Below are 19,067 nucleotides of genomic sequence, written 5' to 3'. Positions count from 1 at the left end.
CTTGCATTACGCTACTTAAACGTGTTTGCTAATTGTTATTTGTTGACTTCTGGTCTAATCCTTTAAAAAACTCTTACCACACTGCTTCTGAGTGTTTTCCAAAGAGTTCAATTTCAACGCACGCCCTAACAACAGAAAATTCGTAGGCAAGTCGGTATAATGATAGAATGCCTAACTAATGAAGAGAACGGGAATTAAATAAACAAGTTATATAGCATCCAAGCTTCTGTGCATTATGACTAAACATATATGATAGAATTGGATTCAAACAATTTAAACGATTGCTTGCTTTCTGCTTAATGACCCCATGCGCTAATGCCTCGTAATTTCCGATAAAACATGGCCACATTGTCCTCAAACATCGCAGGTCAAATCACAATAATCCACAGTTTTACCCTATAAAAGCTTTAACCCAGTCTGCTCTACCTTTCTTGGACAGAATTTCGAAACTGAATCAAAATACCTACTTTGAAATTCGATATTAACAGTGTAAAGTAGTTACTCATCCCGTGAATTCTAAGTGGATGTCGTTTTTCCTGAAGCTGAACAACTATATATATTAACTTGGTTTACAGCATGAAAATCGGACAAATTGTAAAAGTTTGGCAGCACTTGTAGCGGATTTTCTAGCTAACATACGTTGCAATGAAGGGGAAAATACTTTTTAATAGACCAGTAATTGTCGGAAAACAAGTAGTATATCATCCAACTCAGTCTTCAGCTTACATCGAATGAAAAGATCGTGTTGAACCTTACCTAATTTTTACTGAGTTATTGTTATGAAACAGCAAACCATGCCATTTTTTTTACTTACTTCGGAATTTTGACTTTTTCTTCCTCACAACATATTGGCTGGCCTTCATCCATACAGCATTCTGTCTTGGAATTGTCATCTTGTGGTCCCGGGCAATACGATCTTTTGGTCGCATGTTTGTCCGTGCAGTTGTTTCCTCCAACAGGGCAACACGACGGTTTGCCATTGCTTACGCAGCACATTTTATGTGACAGTTTCGTTAGTCGATTTGGGCATTTGTGAGATGAAATATTCGAGTCTGAACATGGTGTCACTGTTAAGCGTAATATAATCGGTTACGTGCTCTTGAATGCTTATAGACTACAGAGTGTCCCAGTAAAACCGGAACCCGAATGAATTAACTATGTATTCGCTAAAAATATTCTCACACTGAGGTCTTTCTACTGTGAAACTTAACAAAGCTATGCCTTTAGGAGTTCAAAACACGTGAACGCCCATATGAATTAATTCGGGTTCCGCTTTAACTGGGACACCCTGTATGTAGTACATATATAGTACATTGATCATCGAACGAATTTGGCAGCATAACAAAGACCTTACCTCTAAAATAATCAACAGTAAAATTTTCCATGATTCTCGTTCTGTTGTTCACCTTTGATACGAACTCTATTCTCAGAAATCTTCCACTGGATGACAGCCTGCGCATGAGTTTATGAGTACCACAATATTTGCCGATCAGTGTTGAATTGTAGCACTCTCCATCTTTGATGGCGAGGTAGGTGCATGTGCATGCACTGCTAGCGTTGGTGCAAGTTGCCGTTCGAAGACTACTAATCATTATGTCAACCTGTTTCCCCAGAGGTGCCTCGATCTTCCACGAAGAATTACGATACGTGCTGTTGTTAGTTGCCATTGCTTGTCTGAAAATAATAGAAAAAATTCACCGTCGTCAATGATATAGCTATGTCTCTTTTGATTTCAAACTCGGCAAAATGGAGTTCAAAACTTCAATCCAACAGTCTATATGTACACTATACCAGTGAAATCGATTTGCCATATTTATGCATCAGCACAGACAGATATATAGATCCAGAACGAATAGTATTACCATTCAGGTAATTTGGATTTAAAATTTTGCTGCAGTAATTAAATAAATTTTGACTGTGCAGTAACATACGTAATGCTTACTTCTCTTCCATGGGATGCATCCGCTGTTTTTTTGGTATACTTACTCGCTGCTGAATTTAAAACTTCCGTGTTCATCGTTGAACGTCACATCAGATTTACAGTCCTGTGATTTCGTGGCAATGGTGTTGCACAAGACTAGTAGCACAAACACTGAAAAGCGCATGCAAACCGCAAATTAATCCAGGCATTGTTTGTGCATGTTCTACCGTCTCGAATGATATAATTTTAAAACAATTAGCCAATCCCAAAAATGAGCAGGGCACTGGGTCTGGTCGCGAACCGCAAACATGTATGGACTGTTTGGAGGAACAAATGACTTACATTTCCGACTTACATTTCCTGTTCCTCTAAACAGTCCATAGATGCTTTGCGGTTCGCGACTAGACAAAGTACCCGGCTCGGTTGGGAAATAGCTAATACTATTCCTACATATCTAAAAAACAAATCAATTTAATTCTGGTTTTGAACAAACACTCTTGGAACAGGTCTTGTGATGATAGTTCATGGATGTCCTGCTGTTTCATGACGAGTTTAAAAGCAGTATACGGGGTGGGATATGAGCAGGGGCTATAGAAAAGTGGCAAGAGAGAGTATTCATATATTCATGTTTTGTATTATTGTTTTCGTTTCAAATTGGACTGCTTTTAAAGTGTGCTATCAAATTATCACGAAAATAATTATATGAATATAAGTCTCCCTCCACTAAAGATGATCCATAGCCCCTAATGCATGGTATACGAAACATATTGAAACAAATACTGTTTGGGTATCGCATTAATATATGCATGAAATTTATACTTGCATGGATAATGGAACAAAATTTCCATCTAAAAAATTAAAATTTAGACATAAAAGCATTAAAATTCAGATACTTACGTTCATAATTCGTCTTTGCCATATTATCTGAAATGAGGAAACTTTTTAAAATGAAGTTAACTATGATTTTTATCTATTAATATACTAACTTATTTTGTTTATTTCCATCAGTTTTAAAGCATTACTGACGAGCGACAAAGTATAATTAATATTATAATGTCGCCGAACCAATTTAGTAACTTGAAATTTAAAGAACGCAACATGGTATTTTGGTGATGCTGTAATTACATGACAGCTTGTAATAATTACAGCAATTTATCAGCTTTATTACTAAAATGGTGAGCATTCATCTGTTTGCAAATGACCAAACATTCCGTGCCGCTGTCATTCATAACCTAATTAAAAAAAGTGTGTTACAGGCATACAACTTCTAAATTATATATTATAATATATTCTCGAAACTTCCATTCATTTGAACATCGTCGTAAATTTTTTTTTGGGAGATGAACATGCAGACTGCAAAAGAGATCATCTTACGAACGAAGTATATAATATAGCATTCAATTAACATTCAATTATCATGCCAGGCATTGAAGAGCTATAAACATAGATATCTCATCTCGAAGCCATTTCATGATATAAAGGCGGAGGGGGGGGGGGGGAGGCAGCTTCCCCGGTCTTTGTCTAATAATGTAATGAATTTAAAAAGGCTACGAATTAACATATACTCCATAAGAATCGCAATAAATATATTTCAAACAGTAAAAGTTAATCCAGTTTATTATTTCAAAAATATTTATCGGGATTCCTATATGCATGATTACTTCGACCGAGATCAGCGTTATCGCCTCGATGCAAAAGCTGAACAATTAAAACAGAACAAAAATTCGACGGTTCAGTCAGCTCTTTTCATTGAAATGAAAATGCTGTTTCGCTACTTCATTTCGTACTTTTGTATTTGGAGAAAATTCATCTTCCACCATTTTCTTAATTTGCCCTGCTGAAAATGAATAAACTTTTTAAATAAACATTTTATTAACCTCGCTAGCTCGGTCTTTACTGAGAAATATCGGACCTCGATCTTTTTGTACAAACCTCGCTCTATGAGCTCGATCTGTTTAAAAAGACCTAGGTCCGACACTTCTCAATAAAGACCTCGCGCTCGGTTAATAAGAAGTTAATAATCAACTAAAATTCGTTTTCGTAATCTTTTAACGTTTTTCGAGAGGTTCGACAGGTTTGAGTAAAACTCTATATTTATAATATATAACATTCAAAGCACGTCGGCCCTGCTGTCAAGAAATGTATTTCTTTAACACCGCTCGCCTCGCGGCTTAAACACATAAAAAAGTGATAATTCAAGTAAGCGAAGAGGAAATTGAAAAAAATAATTGAAGTTGGTACAAAAAATAAAACAAAACATTTCAAGAGAAAACTTTGCAATTCGCAATGTCTAAATAAATTTATTATTGATAGTAATAATAATGTGCATGTTTGGTTAAAAATTGTAATTAACGATTGCATACGATTGCACAGTCGTTATCATTAAGGTTGTCACCTGGAAATAATATATATATAAATACGTAAATATCGATCACGTGATTGTACTGCATTGGGAAATCGTTCATTGAGAAATACTATATATATAGTATCTATACAGTATGCGTGCGAAAACTTTAGGTTACGCATGATGAAGTGTAATGTGCTTTTTGCTTGGAAAAAATTAAATTCTAATCACATTTATATTTAGACATTTATGGACGAGGCTAGAAGCGAAGAGCGCTCTGGGATGTTGATTAAAAGAAAGCATTCTGGCTGAATTTTAAATTTATATGATTATGAATGATGTGCTTTCTAACTATACTCGTGCATATTCATATATTCAGGTCTTGTTCACTTGTTGATTGTATCTGAAAGAAAAACGAGGAAATAATATATGCTGATTATATTTCGGATCTAGTTTTCATTGCTGAAGCAAACATTCCAATTAAAACCCAGAACAAAACGCGTTGTGCGTCTCTAACGCAATTATTTAATACAAGACTAATAACATATTGATCTAATTTATTTCAAATTGTAGCTCCAGTGGTAGAAAGCGTGTATTTAGCATCATGATTTGTTTTTTCAGTTTTCACCAAGCAATTTAAAAGATATTGAGGTATTTTGTAATAGACCTTTTCGATAACTACATCACAAGATTTTAACGTCACAACGTTTTAAATTCAGAACCACATTAAATGAAATGGATTTCAACTTTTACTCTCACGAGCCACGTGGAAAGACGCAAAGCATCCTTCTTCAACACGCACACGAATTTTTCTTTTATTTTGATCAATAAATGTGGAAATAAGCCATAACACGCGAACGAGGCTCAGAGGCGAAGACCACGAGCCCGTACTTATTTATCTAAATGAAAAATTATTTTTCATGCATGTGTTGAAGAAGGATGTTTTGCATCTTTGCACGTGGCTCGTGTGAGTAAAACTTGAAATCCATCTCATTTAAGGTGGTTAGAAATTTAGAGCGATAGTGTTGTGACTTAATTATCGAAAAGGTCCATTGTGTTATGTTGGTGAGTTTACGACGGATTTCTTTTGCAAGTGCAATAGCTTGCAAAAGAAATCTGTCAGGCCGAACTGAATATACGAATAACCCCCTTCCCAATTCTTGATCCAGTTTCGGCCCTTACCACATTTATCCAATCGAAGTCAAGGCTTTAAATCTAGAATACGAAGATGACTGCCAAAGATTGAATTCTTAAGAACTGAAGTGCGAAATCCAAGGTTATTTAAATAGTAGATCTATAGACGCGATCGAATATTGGTTGGTTAGAACATACCTCGGTGTTGATACTTTGTAATATGTCTGCACATTTAGGTCGATCATTAGCATCATACTCCCAACAAAGCTCCATCGTTTCGTAAAGCCATTCTGGACAATTTTTTGGTTGGGCAAGTCTATTTTTCTCGAGGTATGATAATATCTGGCAAAAGATGAAATTTAGTACATTTGGTGAAGTATGGAAATTTTTTTACATATAGCAGCAGTTCATTCAACATTTCTTAGACCGTTTGCCAGTTTTACCTAAACTATAGCACAGGCTAAATCGTCGCCATATAATATCAAACAGTAAATTTTCTAGACCTCACAAATCTTTTATCCTAGAGACTTTGGTATGTTTCGCAATATTTTAAGTTATTTTTCCTCATGGATTGCCAGATAATGGTAAATTTTTCATTTGATAGAGTTGTCTACATTTTTTATTTGATTTTGAAACTAGCACTTTGATATATCACATGCACCAATATCACGCATGTACCTGCTCTTTTGATTTCAAATCATGATAGGGAAGGGAAGAGGCCTTGTTGTTTTCTTCGTCATAAAGTTCTTTGTCGTCATGAAGAGCTATGAGAGTGAACATTTCCCAGATCAACACGGCGAACGCCCACACGTCACTTGCTTCGGAATACTTTCCATTAATAATTACTTCTGGTGAACTCCTAAAACCATAAGATAAAAACATTCGTAGTCGACTCTAGAAAAGGTATTTTCAAATGACACACCTTTTATTTGACTGTTATTTGACACACGATGAGCTTCTACATAGTTGTGTATGAAGCGTTTCTTTGAGAGAGTTATGCTACATTACACCCCTTGGTACAAGATGTATTGTAGAACATATCTTGGTGTGCTAGAGGACACACGTAGGACGTGTGATTTCCAACACACATATATAGCTAATGTGTTATCTTTATAAGGTGCACGAGTTTCAAGACATACATTTGTTTGTGAAAAAGGAATTTACCTACCATCTCAAAATATCACCAGATGGGATTGGAAGATCAATCGGTACTGTCAATGACTGGTCGAGTACGTTCGGCTTCAGTCTTCGTATGCGAGAAAAACATCCCAATTTCGCCTAAAATGATATATTATTAACTCCGAGTTATTGATCAGATGAAAAAATGGCTTCAATTCTTGTCAAGGCTAAGAAAAGTAACGTAAATAAAGTAACCGTTTTGTTACCATAAAATGCACCCCAAGAAGTAAGATTCGATTTTGTAAAAGCAACAACCTTAGCGTGGTTTGGAAACCCGAGTACAAAATTGGAATTTCGAATGATCTAGTGTAATTCATTTTTAAACTCCAAACTCGCCAATAATCAACGAACCCATAAACAGTTTACAATCAGTGAAACGTTATTATCATATATGAGTGAAATGTTACAATTAATTTCGGGTGCCCCTGTTGAACCGCTGAACCCCTAAATAAATATATCGGTCGTAATTATTATATGTTGTTTTATTGAACTGATTGGGAGACCGAGGTATATAAACATGTTCTTAACACATTATTACCATACTATATAACCACCGGTTAAAATACATTTAATCCTAGGTTTGAACAACACAGCTTTAACCCAGGTTTTACTAACCTATAGGGATAAGGATTTTAACCCAGGTTTAGCACTAGCCCAGGGTTAAATTTAACCTGCTTTTGAACAACCGGCCCAGGGCAGGTTCTATTACCGTAAATCTCTATTACCGACTTTAATGTCTATACTGTCTGTTAGCCCATCATGCATGCGCACTACACATTTTTAAGATCACTAAACAACTACATATATACGCCGGAATGCAAAGCAAACGTATGACATTTAATTAGCCATATAAGGAAGTGTTCTTTTACCTACCTGCCCACTCATGAAAATGAAGACCGATGTCGCTCGTAAATTTCGATGTATGAATCTGTTCTTGTGTAAATACGATAGGCCTTCCCCGATATCTGAAAGATAAGTCTTGGCATTTTCCAACGGGCAACCAACTTCGTTGATAAAACTTTCCAAATTAGAGTCACTAATTTCTGTAACCTAAAAATATTTCAAATCGATTGTAGTTATTGTTATCTGATTTCAAATTATTATCTGATTGCATGCACGTGTTACAGTGTAAACTAGGCAAATCAAGGTCACCAATTTCTGTAACCTAAATTATTATCTTAAATCATAACATCTTAAATTAATGTATTCTTCGTTATACGCATGCCTATTATAGAAACATGAAAGAAAGTTTTAGAAACAATTTGTAATTTGTTTACGAAATCTATTAACATGTTGTTTTTTAGAGAGTCTTTCTCCTCCTGATCTACCACCACGATTACGAATGAATAACACTCCAAGTAATAGAGTATACGAGGAAGTCAGTCCCTATGCCTCAACATCTTAGATTAGTGACATCTTAAATTATTATCTGATTGCATGTGTTACAGTATGAACTACAGTATGAACGTCCGAGATATTGCGATGATCCTTGAAAATCGAGATAATTCTTAGTTCATTTGCGGAATCGATTAATATATAATACGAATTACATTTTAATTGTTTTTTTTTTGTTTATTTTGTAGTTATTAATTAAGAACACTTTTCTCATCAACAAGGTGCATGATCACCAATTTATGTATAACCAGAAAGACTTGGAACAGGTCATGGAATGACAGGGAATTGTTGCATGCATCTCATGCATGATTAATAGAGAATTTGGTCATTACCATTTCCATATTTTCATTATGAACAGCCATGTTTGCAACTTCTACCAATGAAGAATGCTTAAACTCAACAAATTTCAGGAGATCGGGTGATGCAGGTACAAACTCTTTTATACAATCAACAAGTTTCTAACGAGCAAAAACAAGGTATAGTAGTTTACATTTGTTAAATATGTTAAGTGAAAAAAATCCCTATAAACTTTCTATTCCAAATCCATGGGAGAACAAAACTGCTCTATTTGGTGCTATATATACGTATCCAACTACTTTAGGTTATGGTATACAGTAGGGGGCAAAAGTTTGAGTCCAGTCGTTGTTGAATTCCAGTATTAAATCCTGGCAGCGTATTCGAGTTAAGACATGCGTGCTAGTGTTTCAGTACTGTAAACCATATTAATTGCACATTGTTTTGGTCCTAATGATCTAAATTAAACAAAATAAAGCTATTTTTCCTTTACACTGCCCAAGATGGGTGGGAAAAAGGGCAAAGTCATGGTACACAAGGACAAATGGTTGCATTAAGTATTGAAGGATTCTTTCCTCGTAAGATCGCAGAAAAAGTGTGAATTTCAATTGGTGGTATGCCACCAACCTTGGAGAGATTAAAAGAAACTAAATCCTAGTATCCTACTCAAGCAAACTTTTAGCTGCTTCGGTCCTGCTGGGTTTGGCAATATTGAAAGGACCCTAATTAAAGAAAATTATCAACCAAATCTTCAAGGACATGGAATTTAATCTGGTACAAAGATGATCGCGCGTCTAACTCAGTGATCTAACTACATGATAATCACCCTAAGCACATGCACATCTTCTATGTGCCAGAAATTTAGAAGCAAACTCGTTCTGGTGAACTTGTTCTCATGGCTTTCCACCTCAAATTCCAGATCTAAAACTTATGGAGCACTTGTAGGGCCGTCGTAACCGGAAAAGGGCGAGGCACAGACCCACCAGCCAGGATGACTTGAGGCAAGTGGTCAACGAATGCTGGCAAGGTATTGAACGTGCGACATTAAAAAACCTATGGAATCTATGCCAGCAAGAATAAAGGCTGTTTCAAGAGCAAAAAAAGGGATATACTAAGCATTGACATGTAATGCATGTTTGCACATTAACATACGTTAAATGAACATCATAACATCTCATAGTTGTTGTACAGCATGTATTTTTCATTTCACTTATTTGCTTTTTTCTAGTTCACTTATCGGTAAGGTTTTCTATAGCATATTAATATATGCTGCTAAAACAATGAAATACAGTCACTGGACTCAAACTTTTGCCTTCTACTGTATATAGAATGTGAAATGCTAACTTTGAATCTCTTGATGGCGTCAAATTTCCTTTTTCCATGAAGCATTATTATAGCGACAGACCTATACTCTGACTCCTAAATTTGCACAATGTACTTACTCCATCAACGTGTACTTTCGTAGGAATAGCAATGCCCGAAGCATTTAGACAATCACCAAAACAACCATCCACGTTGAAACCAGTTGTTGGATTTGAAAATTTACCACTCTACGTAATAAATGTAACAGTATTTCGCACAACACAAATGTGTTTAATTATTAAGAAGCGATACGACTTTCGTTTAAAGTCCCTACAACATCTTTTCATTAACATTTTAAGTATTATAGAAAAATATTTTCGAATGTTCCATCTATAGTTTTGTAAAATATTTTTAATATAATAAACCTTTCTAATTTATAAAGAAACTGGTTTAGTATGGGCAAACTGTGAGCATAGAAAATAAAGGATAAAATTAGGTGGTGCATTTCATTCTAAGGAAACTCAGTCCTTTAGCAAATAAAAATACATTTCTTTGAACCAAGTACTATAAAATTTGAAACTTAAAACCGTCGTGATTGTCCTTAGCTAATTTCACCGCATTTTCATTAATAACAGAGACTAAAGGTAATATATATATGATAACACATTTCTTCATACACAAAACTTACACTGTAGGATTCAGCGCTATGTGATATCCTGTAATGCGCTGGGTCATGGTAGAATTCTGAAAGGGAGCACAGATATAACACTCACTTAGAGCACAGATATAACACTCACACTGAGAACTTTTATGTAACTCTATTTGATGAATACAGTATAACAGCAACTTTAATGCCTTGTTATACCCACACGCTGCAATAATGTGGAAACGTACGTGCGGTTATTGGGACTTCTTACAGGATTCTTACGTCTTTACAGTACCAAAGCAAGGTTCGCACCACTAAGCTACATGCAGGTGTTATTTCAATTCTATTTGTAGACCGTGTAGACTGAATGGAGGGAACTAATTTATTTTAAGTTCTACCAAGCGAAGGAAGACTTACCATCCCAGTTGTTTTTCTCCACGATGTCCATCAGGTTTCCTTTCAAGGCTGAAAACGTTGGCCTGCGATCTACGTCCATCATCGTATACTGAATCAGCAGTTGAATTTGCTTAGGGATCTTTGGATGAAGTTCGAGTCTTTTTCCGGCAAGAACCTGAATAACATGAACATGCTTAATGAGGATGTACATAAGATGATATATATTACTACGAGGCCGCATGGCATGTGCAAGGTGACACCAAGCTCACGCACAGCCATTTTCACATCGAGTTCATATTTTTGTTCATGCATTCCCCTTCAAAAATGCTACATCGATCAAAAACTAAATCACATACAACTAAAACAATGCACTTGGTACTCACATAATCGTGAACCTCATTCTCGTTGTCCAAAGTTAGACCACTTGGCATGTTGGTATATGGCTTGCACCCAAGTGTAAAAATCTCCGACAACAACACGCCAAATGACCATACATCAGACGCGCGACTGAACTCGCCAAACTGGAGTACTTCAATGGCCAACCAACGGAGAGCAAATGTGTTTGGAATGTCTTCTTTCGATTTTGAAGAATTTTTGCGACCAGCAATACCATTTGGCGACTGCGGATCGGAATATGAAAGAATTGCGAGATGGAAGTCACCAAGCTTGGTGATTATTTCCCCCTCGTTCATAAAAATAAAGCAGTTCTTAGCGCGCAAATCACGGTGGATAATATCATGCTCATGAAGATACACCATAGCTGTACAGACATCCTGAGAAATTTGATGCAGCACGCTGGCTCTTGGTGGATTGGAAAGGTCTTCGAGAAATGAGAGGAGATCAGCTTTAGGCGTTCTCTCTATGATCATGTGCATGGGAGCATCAATGCTTGAACCAAAAAGTTGGACTATATTTCTTGGTGATCCTTTGTTTGTACTCAAAATTCTGAGAATCTGGATTTCATTTCGCAGAGGAACAGTTTTCAAAGCATCGGATCTGAGCAACTCTTCTTTTGAATGTTGATGTAGTTTCAACAAGCACTTTCTACCACTCATCAGACAATTGTAGGTAATCACGCGATTTTTTGCCATTGGAATTCGTGATTCTGCTAAGATGACGAAAATTTTATCTTTATATGATGATGTTAACTGAAGGGTGGATAAATTCTCAATGAAGGGTTTTTCATCACCCCTGGCATTGCAGTTGTCGGTAAGGAATTGATTAAAGATCTTGGGATCTGCAATGAATACAGCTCGCTGACATAGTTTTTCATGATGCATTAAAGCAAGCAGTTCGGTATTTTTCTTCGATATCGATTTTATGGCATTAGTTGTTTTTAAAATGCCACCACATCCTTCATGGCCTGCCAAAACTTGCTCAATGATTGCTGAAAAGTAAGAAAGACCTCATAAAAATCTTGAGAAAACATAGGTTACATCAACGATGAAACAAATTTCTGATGTAGTCGGAACGTACGTTGGAAATAATTATTTAGAAAGCCATATTGGATTGCTTTTTTGCAAAATTACTAGATTTACGATGGTTAGTGGTGGGTGCTTATCATACATTCAGCTTTAGCACGACGGGCAATCGCGCCTATACAAGAGAAATCCTTCGCGCAGAATGTTATATAAAAATATCCACCTCATCATTTATCCCATCAAATTATATCCCTGATAATATGTCAACAAGAAAACTGTTCCTGCTATGCAGATATAATACTGAAACAATCTAGTTTTGAGCATCAAGTTTAGAGTAGCGATTATGCATGCGAAAAAAAACGCGAAAAAGTGATTAACAAACCTTTGCTAGTTGATGTCCTAATCAATCTAAGGGTAACGTGATAAACCAAAATCTCAAACAGCCACTGCTCATTCTTTTGATTTCTTAAAAGGGTCCTAACTCTGGTAGCGCTACAACGCTTACGATAATCGCCAACCAACATCTGTATCAAGATTATGGGCTTCTTGTCGCCTTCAAACTGATAAAACTGTCAATATAGAAAAACAATATCAAAAATGACAGAAATCATCAAATCACACATTACACGAACATTTCAGGATATGCATGCAATGCAGTGTGCCCTAGGGTGGTATATATGAAGTTAAAACGGTACGGTGTGTATAAAAAACTAAAAGTGATCAATTTATGTATAGCTATATTTCGGCTGTTTTGCATATTGGTTAAAAATTTAAAGTAATTTTAGGCTTTTCAACCTAATGGAAGTTTGGTCAAATAAATTGATCTCCGCATATAACGATATATTTTGAATTGCACGGTGTATTTTTAATTTCCACCTAATATGAGAATATGTGCGCCACATATCTTGCTGGAATTACGACATATTGTTTTAATCGCGGTTTCCTCCAGCTCCTTTTCAGCTTACCTTCATCAAATCTTGCAAGAAAACCAAACATACATGAAGATCTAGCCAATTTGAATCAGCTAGGCTTTTACTAAGCTTCAAAATTTCGCGATCTTCCAACTGGCCATTAAGAGTAGTTTCGCACCTTTTGATGTTTTTCTTCAGAGATTCACTTAAATTTTTCTTCTCAGACGAGTTGATTATTCGTCTAATGCTCTCTCTGGCGAGATAGATGCCATACCGAAAGTTATTGCGTTCGCTGTATTCTTTGTCAGTCTGCAGAGCCTCTAGGACTTTGTCGAATGCCCTAATTTTTGGCTTAATTTCATTGAATTCATCGTCATTGCACTTTAGAAGGATAAAGGTAACCAGCCAAGCGTATGTCGTCATTCTCTGGGTTTTTGCCTTATCATGATCAACCTCCAAAAATTTCAAAAAAGAAGAGCGAAGTTCTTCCTCTGCTTTCAAAAGGTTATGGCAACGAACACTGGAGAAGTCAGAAATGCTTAGGAATATCTCGTGTAGAAGCGTATCGAGCGCTTTCTTGACTACATGAGGACTGCTGCAGCAAGCAAGCATTGCCATTTCGTCAAGTCTACCGCCCAATGTTGGATATTTGTTTTTACTTCTTTCCAAGAGATGAACGATAATAAACGTTTCCTCATCTGTGCGTATCTCGTCTTTGGTACTTTCAAACACATGTAAAAACTCTTGCGGATTGTTTTTAAATCGATGAATTTTCTTGAAAGTTTCTAAAGAGTACAAATTTTTCAATTGTAAATGATTATTGATTGTAAAGCTAACATAGCTTCAGAAAAGTGTTCGTATAAATTAAAGGTAAACCGTGTTTTTATACACGCGTGGGAGTTAACGTGAGAGTGGGTGAACGAGAAATAATCACTGGGAAAACGAGCCCGTGTGAGTTTTCCCACCATATTTCGAGTTCTACCAAACTCCCACAAATGTCTCACACAGGAAAACTGTTTTCTCTTTTTTTTATACTGAACTGTATATAATATAACTATACAAAGATTTTATAATTTTTTTTCAATTTGATCAAAATATAAATTCGCAAAGCTTTATGTAGACGATGAACAGCGAACCATGTGTTATATTTTGTGCTTTGTTACTGAGCTGAGTCCAATAGATAGTCTAGGTCTCCATTATTTAAACTTATATAGAAACTACTTTAATTTTGTTCCGGGGTCCCTCTTCTAGCGTATTTCTAGCGTCTCTTATAGTGTATTCCATACAGTTATATAGAAACACTCATCTCCACCTATCAGCACAGGTGTATTATATTATATATTATAATTCAATACATTACCACCAGGATCTGTTCTTAGATAGTAGTTACTGTAGTCGTAACTATCTCTTCTAGTCGTTGTATCTATAACAGTGTAGTCATTTTCGTAAGAGTCCGGTAGACCTCCTGTTTCTCTTCTACTTCCTCTTCGGGTATAAATAACAGGATCATATTGTAACGAAGAAGACGGAGTCTCGTAGAAAGAAGCTTGTTCGGATTGTGAGGATTCAGAATATGATTCAATTTGGTTGATATCTTCGTGAATTTGTCCAAGTTCTGTTGAGGCATAGGGACTGACTTCCTCGTATACTCTATTACTTGGAGTGTTATTCATTCGTAATCGTGGTGGTAGATCAGGAGGAGGACTCTCTAAAAAACAACATGTTAATAGATTTCGTAAACAAATTACAAATTGTTTCTAAAACTTTCTTTCATGTTTCTATTATAGGCATGCATATAACGAAGAATACATTATTTTAAGTCCTGTATCCTAAGCAAGACCTTTAAATTTAAAATTGAAATACTCATGCAATCACTATATATGTGGATTCTCCCCGGTGAACTCAATTGTGATTCCCTATTAAACGGCATGCTCCTATATCCTAATCATCATTCTACATCATTTTTTCTGAACTTGGTTGCCCATTAGATACAATGAATTGGCTGCAAGAGTTAAGTTAAATCACGCCCAAACCACTCGTTTTCTTTAAGCTAACATGAGAGAGCCATGTTTGAGGTAACTCTCTCTCGTTAACACGTATATAAAGATGCTGACGAGTTTTCTTACTGACTTTCTGTGTTCACGGTTCTGATTATGACGAGAATTATCTGCCTAACCGTTTCTTTCTAGAAGTCTTCTTATCTCTTTTGAAATGAGAAAGCAAGCTTGGCTTTGCGATAGAATGGTATTATTGTCAGAGTGACCAAAATGTGGATGGATTAAGAAATATGCGTAATTAGGCCAAGGGTAGCAGTCTCGCGGGCAACTGCAATACTGCACAATTCCTGAAAGGAAATTCTCTTCTATTTTTCAACATCTTTGTTCCCTTTTTCTTGAATCCTCACATATTCAAGCGGTACGTTTTGTCGTTTAGCTTACATATTTCTATTGTGGACCAAATGATAAATACCGGTCCGCTGCATGTGAAACGGCTTGACCATGCAATCATATAGATCTTAATTCATTTCCACATTTGACTGAAAATAAGTTGGCTTATTGTACATTCTTCTAATATTTATAATATACTTACCGCCATTTCTGTTCTCTGCCATATATTTTCTGAAAATTAAAGGCGCTTTTTAAAATAGAAAAAAACAAATTTTACTACATGCATATTTTTTAAGGCCCTTTTGAAGTTTCGCTGTCCGAGACAATGTCCTGATAGAATTGCCTATCCTTCTATCACATGTTTTAGAGCATGCATGCTATATAATATGAATAAACCGTCTATCGATTCGAAAAGACAATCCTAGCTTTCACCGACAATTTTGTAGAGAAAAATGTCGACGTATTTAAAATCCTTATTATCGACATTAATATCTATAACTTGAAGTTTTCTAAAAGATGCTATATAAGATGAATTGAACTTTGAATTAACCAAGAGACTATGGCTGGATTTCTACATGCAGAGAAATAGTTCGCTAGCAAGATATTTGCATATTTTCTTTTGAAATGAGAGCAGTCAAGCTGAATCAATTTATTTATTCTGCCAAAATTCAAAAGAAAATATGCAAATATTTCGTCAGCGAACTTTTTCTCTGCAAGTGGAAATCCACCCTAACTCAGGGAGGGGGAGAAATTTTGGTTGAAGTAATCTAGGTGATAACTAAACTATCAACGGCCTCACTTTGCATGCTTCGTTTTCAGCTACATTCAAAAACAGCAAAAATAATCATACAAATGTATAATAGTTGAGACTAGCCTATCAAAATAAAGGTTTTATCTATCTATCTATCTATCATAGTTTGCCATACAAGTTCTTCGTCTAATCGCAACTCGCAACTCTCAAACGCTCTTTATTGGAATTTCAAACATATATATTTAACTTTAAGCTGAATGTTTAATCTAAAATACAGCTGATTTTCGCTTTCATATATTTGAATTTCATATTTTTTGTTAAAACTGATTTTCAATAACATATTCGTTCCGGTATATATGACTTCATATAAATAGTAGCATTAACGCCAATTTTTACGAATATATATAGATAAATATAAAATTGCTATAAATCAACGTACATGTTCGATCCTTTCACCTACCTTATTTTGATTACGAAGATCGCTCAGCTTACTATACTTCGCGTTGAAATCGATAGTTTGATCAGTGCTGTAAAAAGTTAAAGGGAATTATAGTCTCAATAAGGGAAATTGCCACAGAATTCCCCACCTACATGGCACCCTGTGGTTTGCTTTGAAATGGTAAAAAAAACAAAATTGGGAAAGTTATATTTAAAAATATTTACGTTTCGTTATTCCCCTTTACCCTGTACCATGGTTTAATAATTCTCACATAATATAGTGGCAGATTTTAGAATGCATGTGCTGTATAGATAAGCACCTAACTGAATTCCTGGAAACCAGCACCCTTCTTTTCAGAAATTAATTTTAATTAAAAAGGCCGTCTATAAATTGGTACTGATGAAAGAAACAAGGTGCATGGAACTTCGTTTTAAACTAATCAGCATATTTGTTTACATTTTTTATAGGCAAACCTAATCAGAATGGTGAGCAATGTACCTTTTGACCAGCATTATAGGCAAAATTTATAAAATACTCATATACTTTGTTCTGCTTGAAGGATTTCTTTTGAAAACGCGTACACGTAGAATAGTTGTATATTCAACATATTTACTATGCTAAAACAGTTCTAGCAATATTTGCCAGCTTATCGGTGGGATTAGATGCTGATGCCTTATACTGCTAATTCGCGTACTGTATAAGCAACCAAAGTTTTGTCCTGTTTATTCATTTGCATTTTCATTTGCATGACCATGTCGTAATTTGGTTATGACCATGCATGTCGAAATTTAATGTATTTGTTTTAAATCGGTTTTCATATGTCGCATTTCGCATAACAGCGAATTACGATAGTGTGCCTTACTAAGACAAACAGAAATTCACTTTTCGTTTGGAATATTAAACTGATAAGCATATAAACGTACGTCTGTGATCATTGAAATGGCTCATTGCATTTTGTTTGTTTCAGCTGCATATATTTACCCCAAGTTGTTATCGTTTAAATATAGTCGAATGTAAAGCATCTTTATATAATACTGTTTGTTTTGAAAATTTCCACTAATACAAACCTCTTACATTAGCTATAGTAAAATGCGAATAGAATCGGGAAAAGGTTACTTATAACTTCATTGTTAGTCCATTAAATTTTGCAGTTTTAAAAATTATGTACAGAAATTGATTCGTGGTATATATTCGAGAGTATTTCTACCCTGGTATATAATAATAATAATTTATTAACCTATATATCTTCAGTGAAAGGAGAATGGATTTAGAGAAGATGGGTCATAAAAAAGTGTAAACAAGATTTACTACAAATTACATATTTACAGTATTTTTATTGGAATTGGTTAGTAACATATTTGTTCTGTTTGTTCTGGTACGACTTTGGTGTAATTCGTGCCGTTTTTAAACAAATAGATATAGATATATAATATATTGCTATAACGTAGAAGTAACGGCTTTTTCCAGCCTACCTTATTTTGATCAAGATGATCGCTCAGCATTCATTTCGTGATATATACCGTTAATAAGCTCGTTTAATCAGTGCTGTTCAAAGTGAAAGAATTATATGATGCGAAGGGAATTCCCACATAATGGATAATGCCTCGCCTATATGGCTATGGCTCCCCGTCGTTTGCTTTGAAATGTAAAACAAAATTGGGAATGGTATGTTTTAAGATATTTTACGTTTGGTTATTTCCCCTTTACGCCATATCCAACTGCACACAGTTATACGCCATGGTCACTTTTGCTGGCGAATAAATTAAACTGTAGGTCATTTTGCAACCTACAAGCAGGCTACTCGTGACCTTATTGATTTCTTGTAGTAACGTTATATTGTTCGATCAGCACCAACTTGTAAACCAATGTATAATAATTCATAGACAAAGCTTTTATAATGCGCTGAAAAGAAAAACAGATAACAGAATTCCTTGAAACTATAACACCATGCTTTACAGAAATAATTTTTTGCTACCGTCGAATGAACTTTATAGCAATTCTATTGACCGGATGATATTAGAAAGTCTATATAATAGAGGCCATTTTTGTATTAAAGTGCCCATGTCATAAAATTGGAATTTATCTCATTAGAATCGCCGTGAAACGTAGATTACGAAAATAGTAATCACATTTGAAATTGAGTTTGTTTTCGCGGAGAAATAAAGCGATAAAGTTTGAAAATTTCAAATTTTAACGGCAAAAGTTTTTGAAATCCGCGACAGTCGGAAACTGGTAACTAATACGTCACAATAAGAACTCGCATTTTGTGCCTTTAGATAAATAATAGTATGTAGTACAAGAGAAGCGATTTTATGCCAGCTAAATTCGGTTATTAAACGTGGCAGAAATATGTCTTCATCAAGTTTAGCTATTGAGAAGTTACCAAAGGAATGACACCGATTAAAATTGTTTTCCTGCCAATGCAATACTAAGAAAGAACAAAAGTTAAGACCATGAACGCGGGTCAATGTCAGCCATGTCGGGCAGTAAGAACACTTCGGACCATACATTAAGGGTCCATTAACGAACCAGATGCCGATGATAAGC

At 35.4% G+C, this 19,067-nt stretch overlaps 2 protein-coding genes across 2 annotated transcripts; both read right to left on the bottom strand.

Annotated features, from left to right (window-relative positions):
- Positions 1 to 310: 310 nt before the first annotated feature.
- Positions 311 to 2,310, bottom strand: LOC114520447. The gene is made up of 3 exons (XM_028540715.1): positions 1,987 to 2,310; positions 1,355 to 1,674; positions 311 to 1,067 (listed from the first exon to the last, which is right to left on the bottom strand). Exons 1-3 carry the CDS (start codon positions 2,103 to 2,105, stop codon positions 811 to 813), a joined length of 696 nt encoding a protein of 231 aa, XP_028396516.1. The 5' UTR covers positions 2,106 to 2,310; the 3' UTR covers positions 311 to 810.
- A 1,901-nt stretch (positions 2,311 to 4,211) lies between these two features.
- Positions 4,212 to 18,065, bottom strand: LOC114516354. Its single transcript, XM_028535803.1, has 16 exons — positions 17,993 to 18,065; positions 16,542 to 16,608; positions 15,533 to 15,561; positions 14,304 to 14,651; positions 12,998 to 13,728; positions 12,415 to 12,601; positions 10,995 to 11,998; positions 10,633 to 10,786; positions 10,258 to 10,313; positions 9,710 to 9,817; positions 8,306 to 8,431; positions 7,452 to 7,628; positions 6,568 to 6,677; positions 6,078 to 6,258; positions 5,598 to 5,741; positions 4,212 to 4,668 (listed from the first exon to the last, which is right to left on the bottom strand). The coding sequence occupies exons 3-16, from the start codon at positions 15,552 to 15,554 to the stop codon at positions 4,633 to 4,635; spliced, it is 3,384 nt and encodes a 1,127-aa protein (XP_028391604.1). The 5' UTR covers positions 15,555 to 15,561; positions 16,542 to 16,608; positions 17,993 to 18,065; the 3' UTR covers positions 4,212 to 4,632.
- Positions 18,066 to 19,067: the final 1,002 nt, after the last annotated feature.

The sequence above is a fragment of the Dendronephthya gigantea genome, unplaced genomic scaffold (genome assembly GCF_004324835.1).
Source record: "Dendronephthya gigantea isolate DGI-Jeju-01 unplaced genomic scaffold, DenGig_1.0 000000F, whole genome shotgun sequence".
NCBI classification, from domain to species: domain Eukaryota; kingdom Metazoa; phylum Cnidaria; class Anthozoa; order Malacalcyonacea; family Nephtheidae; genus Dendronephthya; species Dendronephthya gigantea.
Note: the sequence above shows the minus strand (reverse complement) of the source record. Positions and strands in the feature narration are given on the sequence as shown.

Bases quoted from the DNA above. Each gene is read 5' to 3' on its own strand.
- LOC114520447 (XM_028540715.1), bottom strand. From the start codon at position 2,105: ATGCGCTTTTCAGTGTTTGTGCTACTAGTCTTGTGCAACACCATTGCC. The intron at 1,675-1,986 runs GTAAGTATACCA...TATTATTTTCAG, and splicing joins AGTTTTAAATTCAGCAGCGA to ACAAGCAATGGCAACTAACA. The intron at 1,068-1,354 runs GTAAGGTCTTTG...TACGCTTAACAG, and splicing joins TACTGTTGATTATTTTAGAG to TGACACCATGTTCAGACTCG.
- LOC114516354 (XM_028535803.1), bottom strand. From the start codon at position 15,554: ATGGCAGAGAACAGAAATGGCG. The intron at 10,314-10,632 runs GTAAGTCTTCCT...GCTCCCTTTCAG, and splicing joins GGAGAAAAACAACTGGGATG to AATTCTACCATGACCCAGCG. The intron at 4,669-5,597 runs GTATGTTCTAAC...TTTTTCTTTCAG, and splicing joins TACAAAGTATCAACACCGAG to ATACAATCAACAAGTGAACA.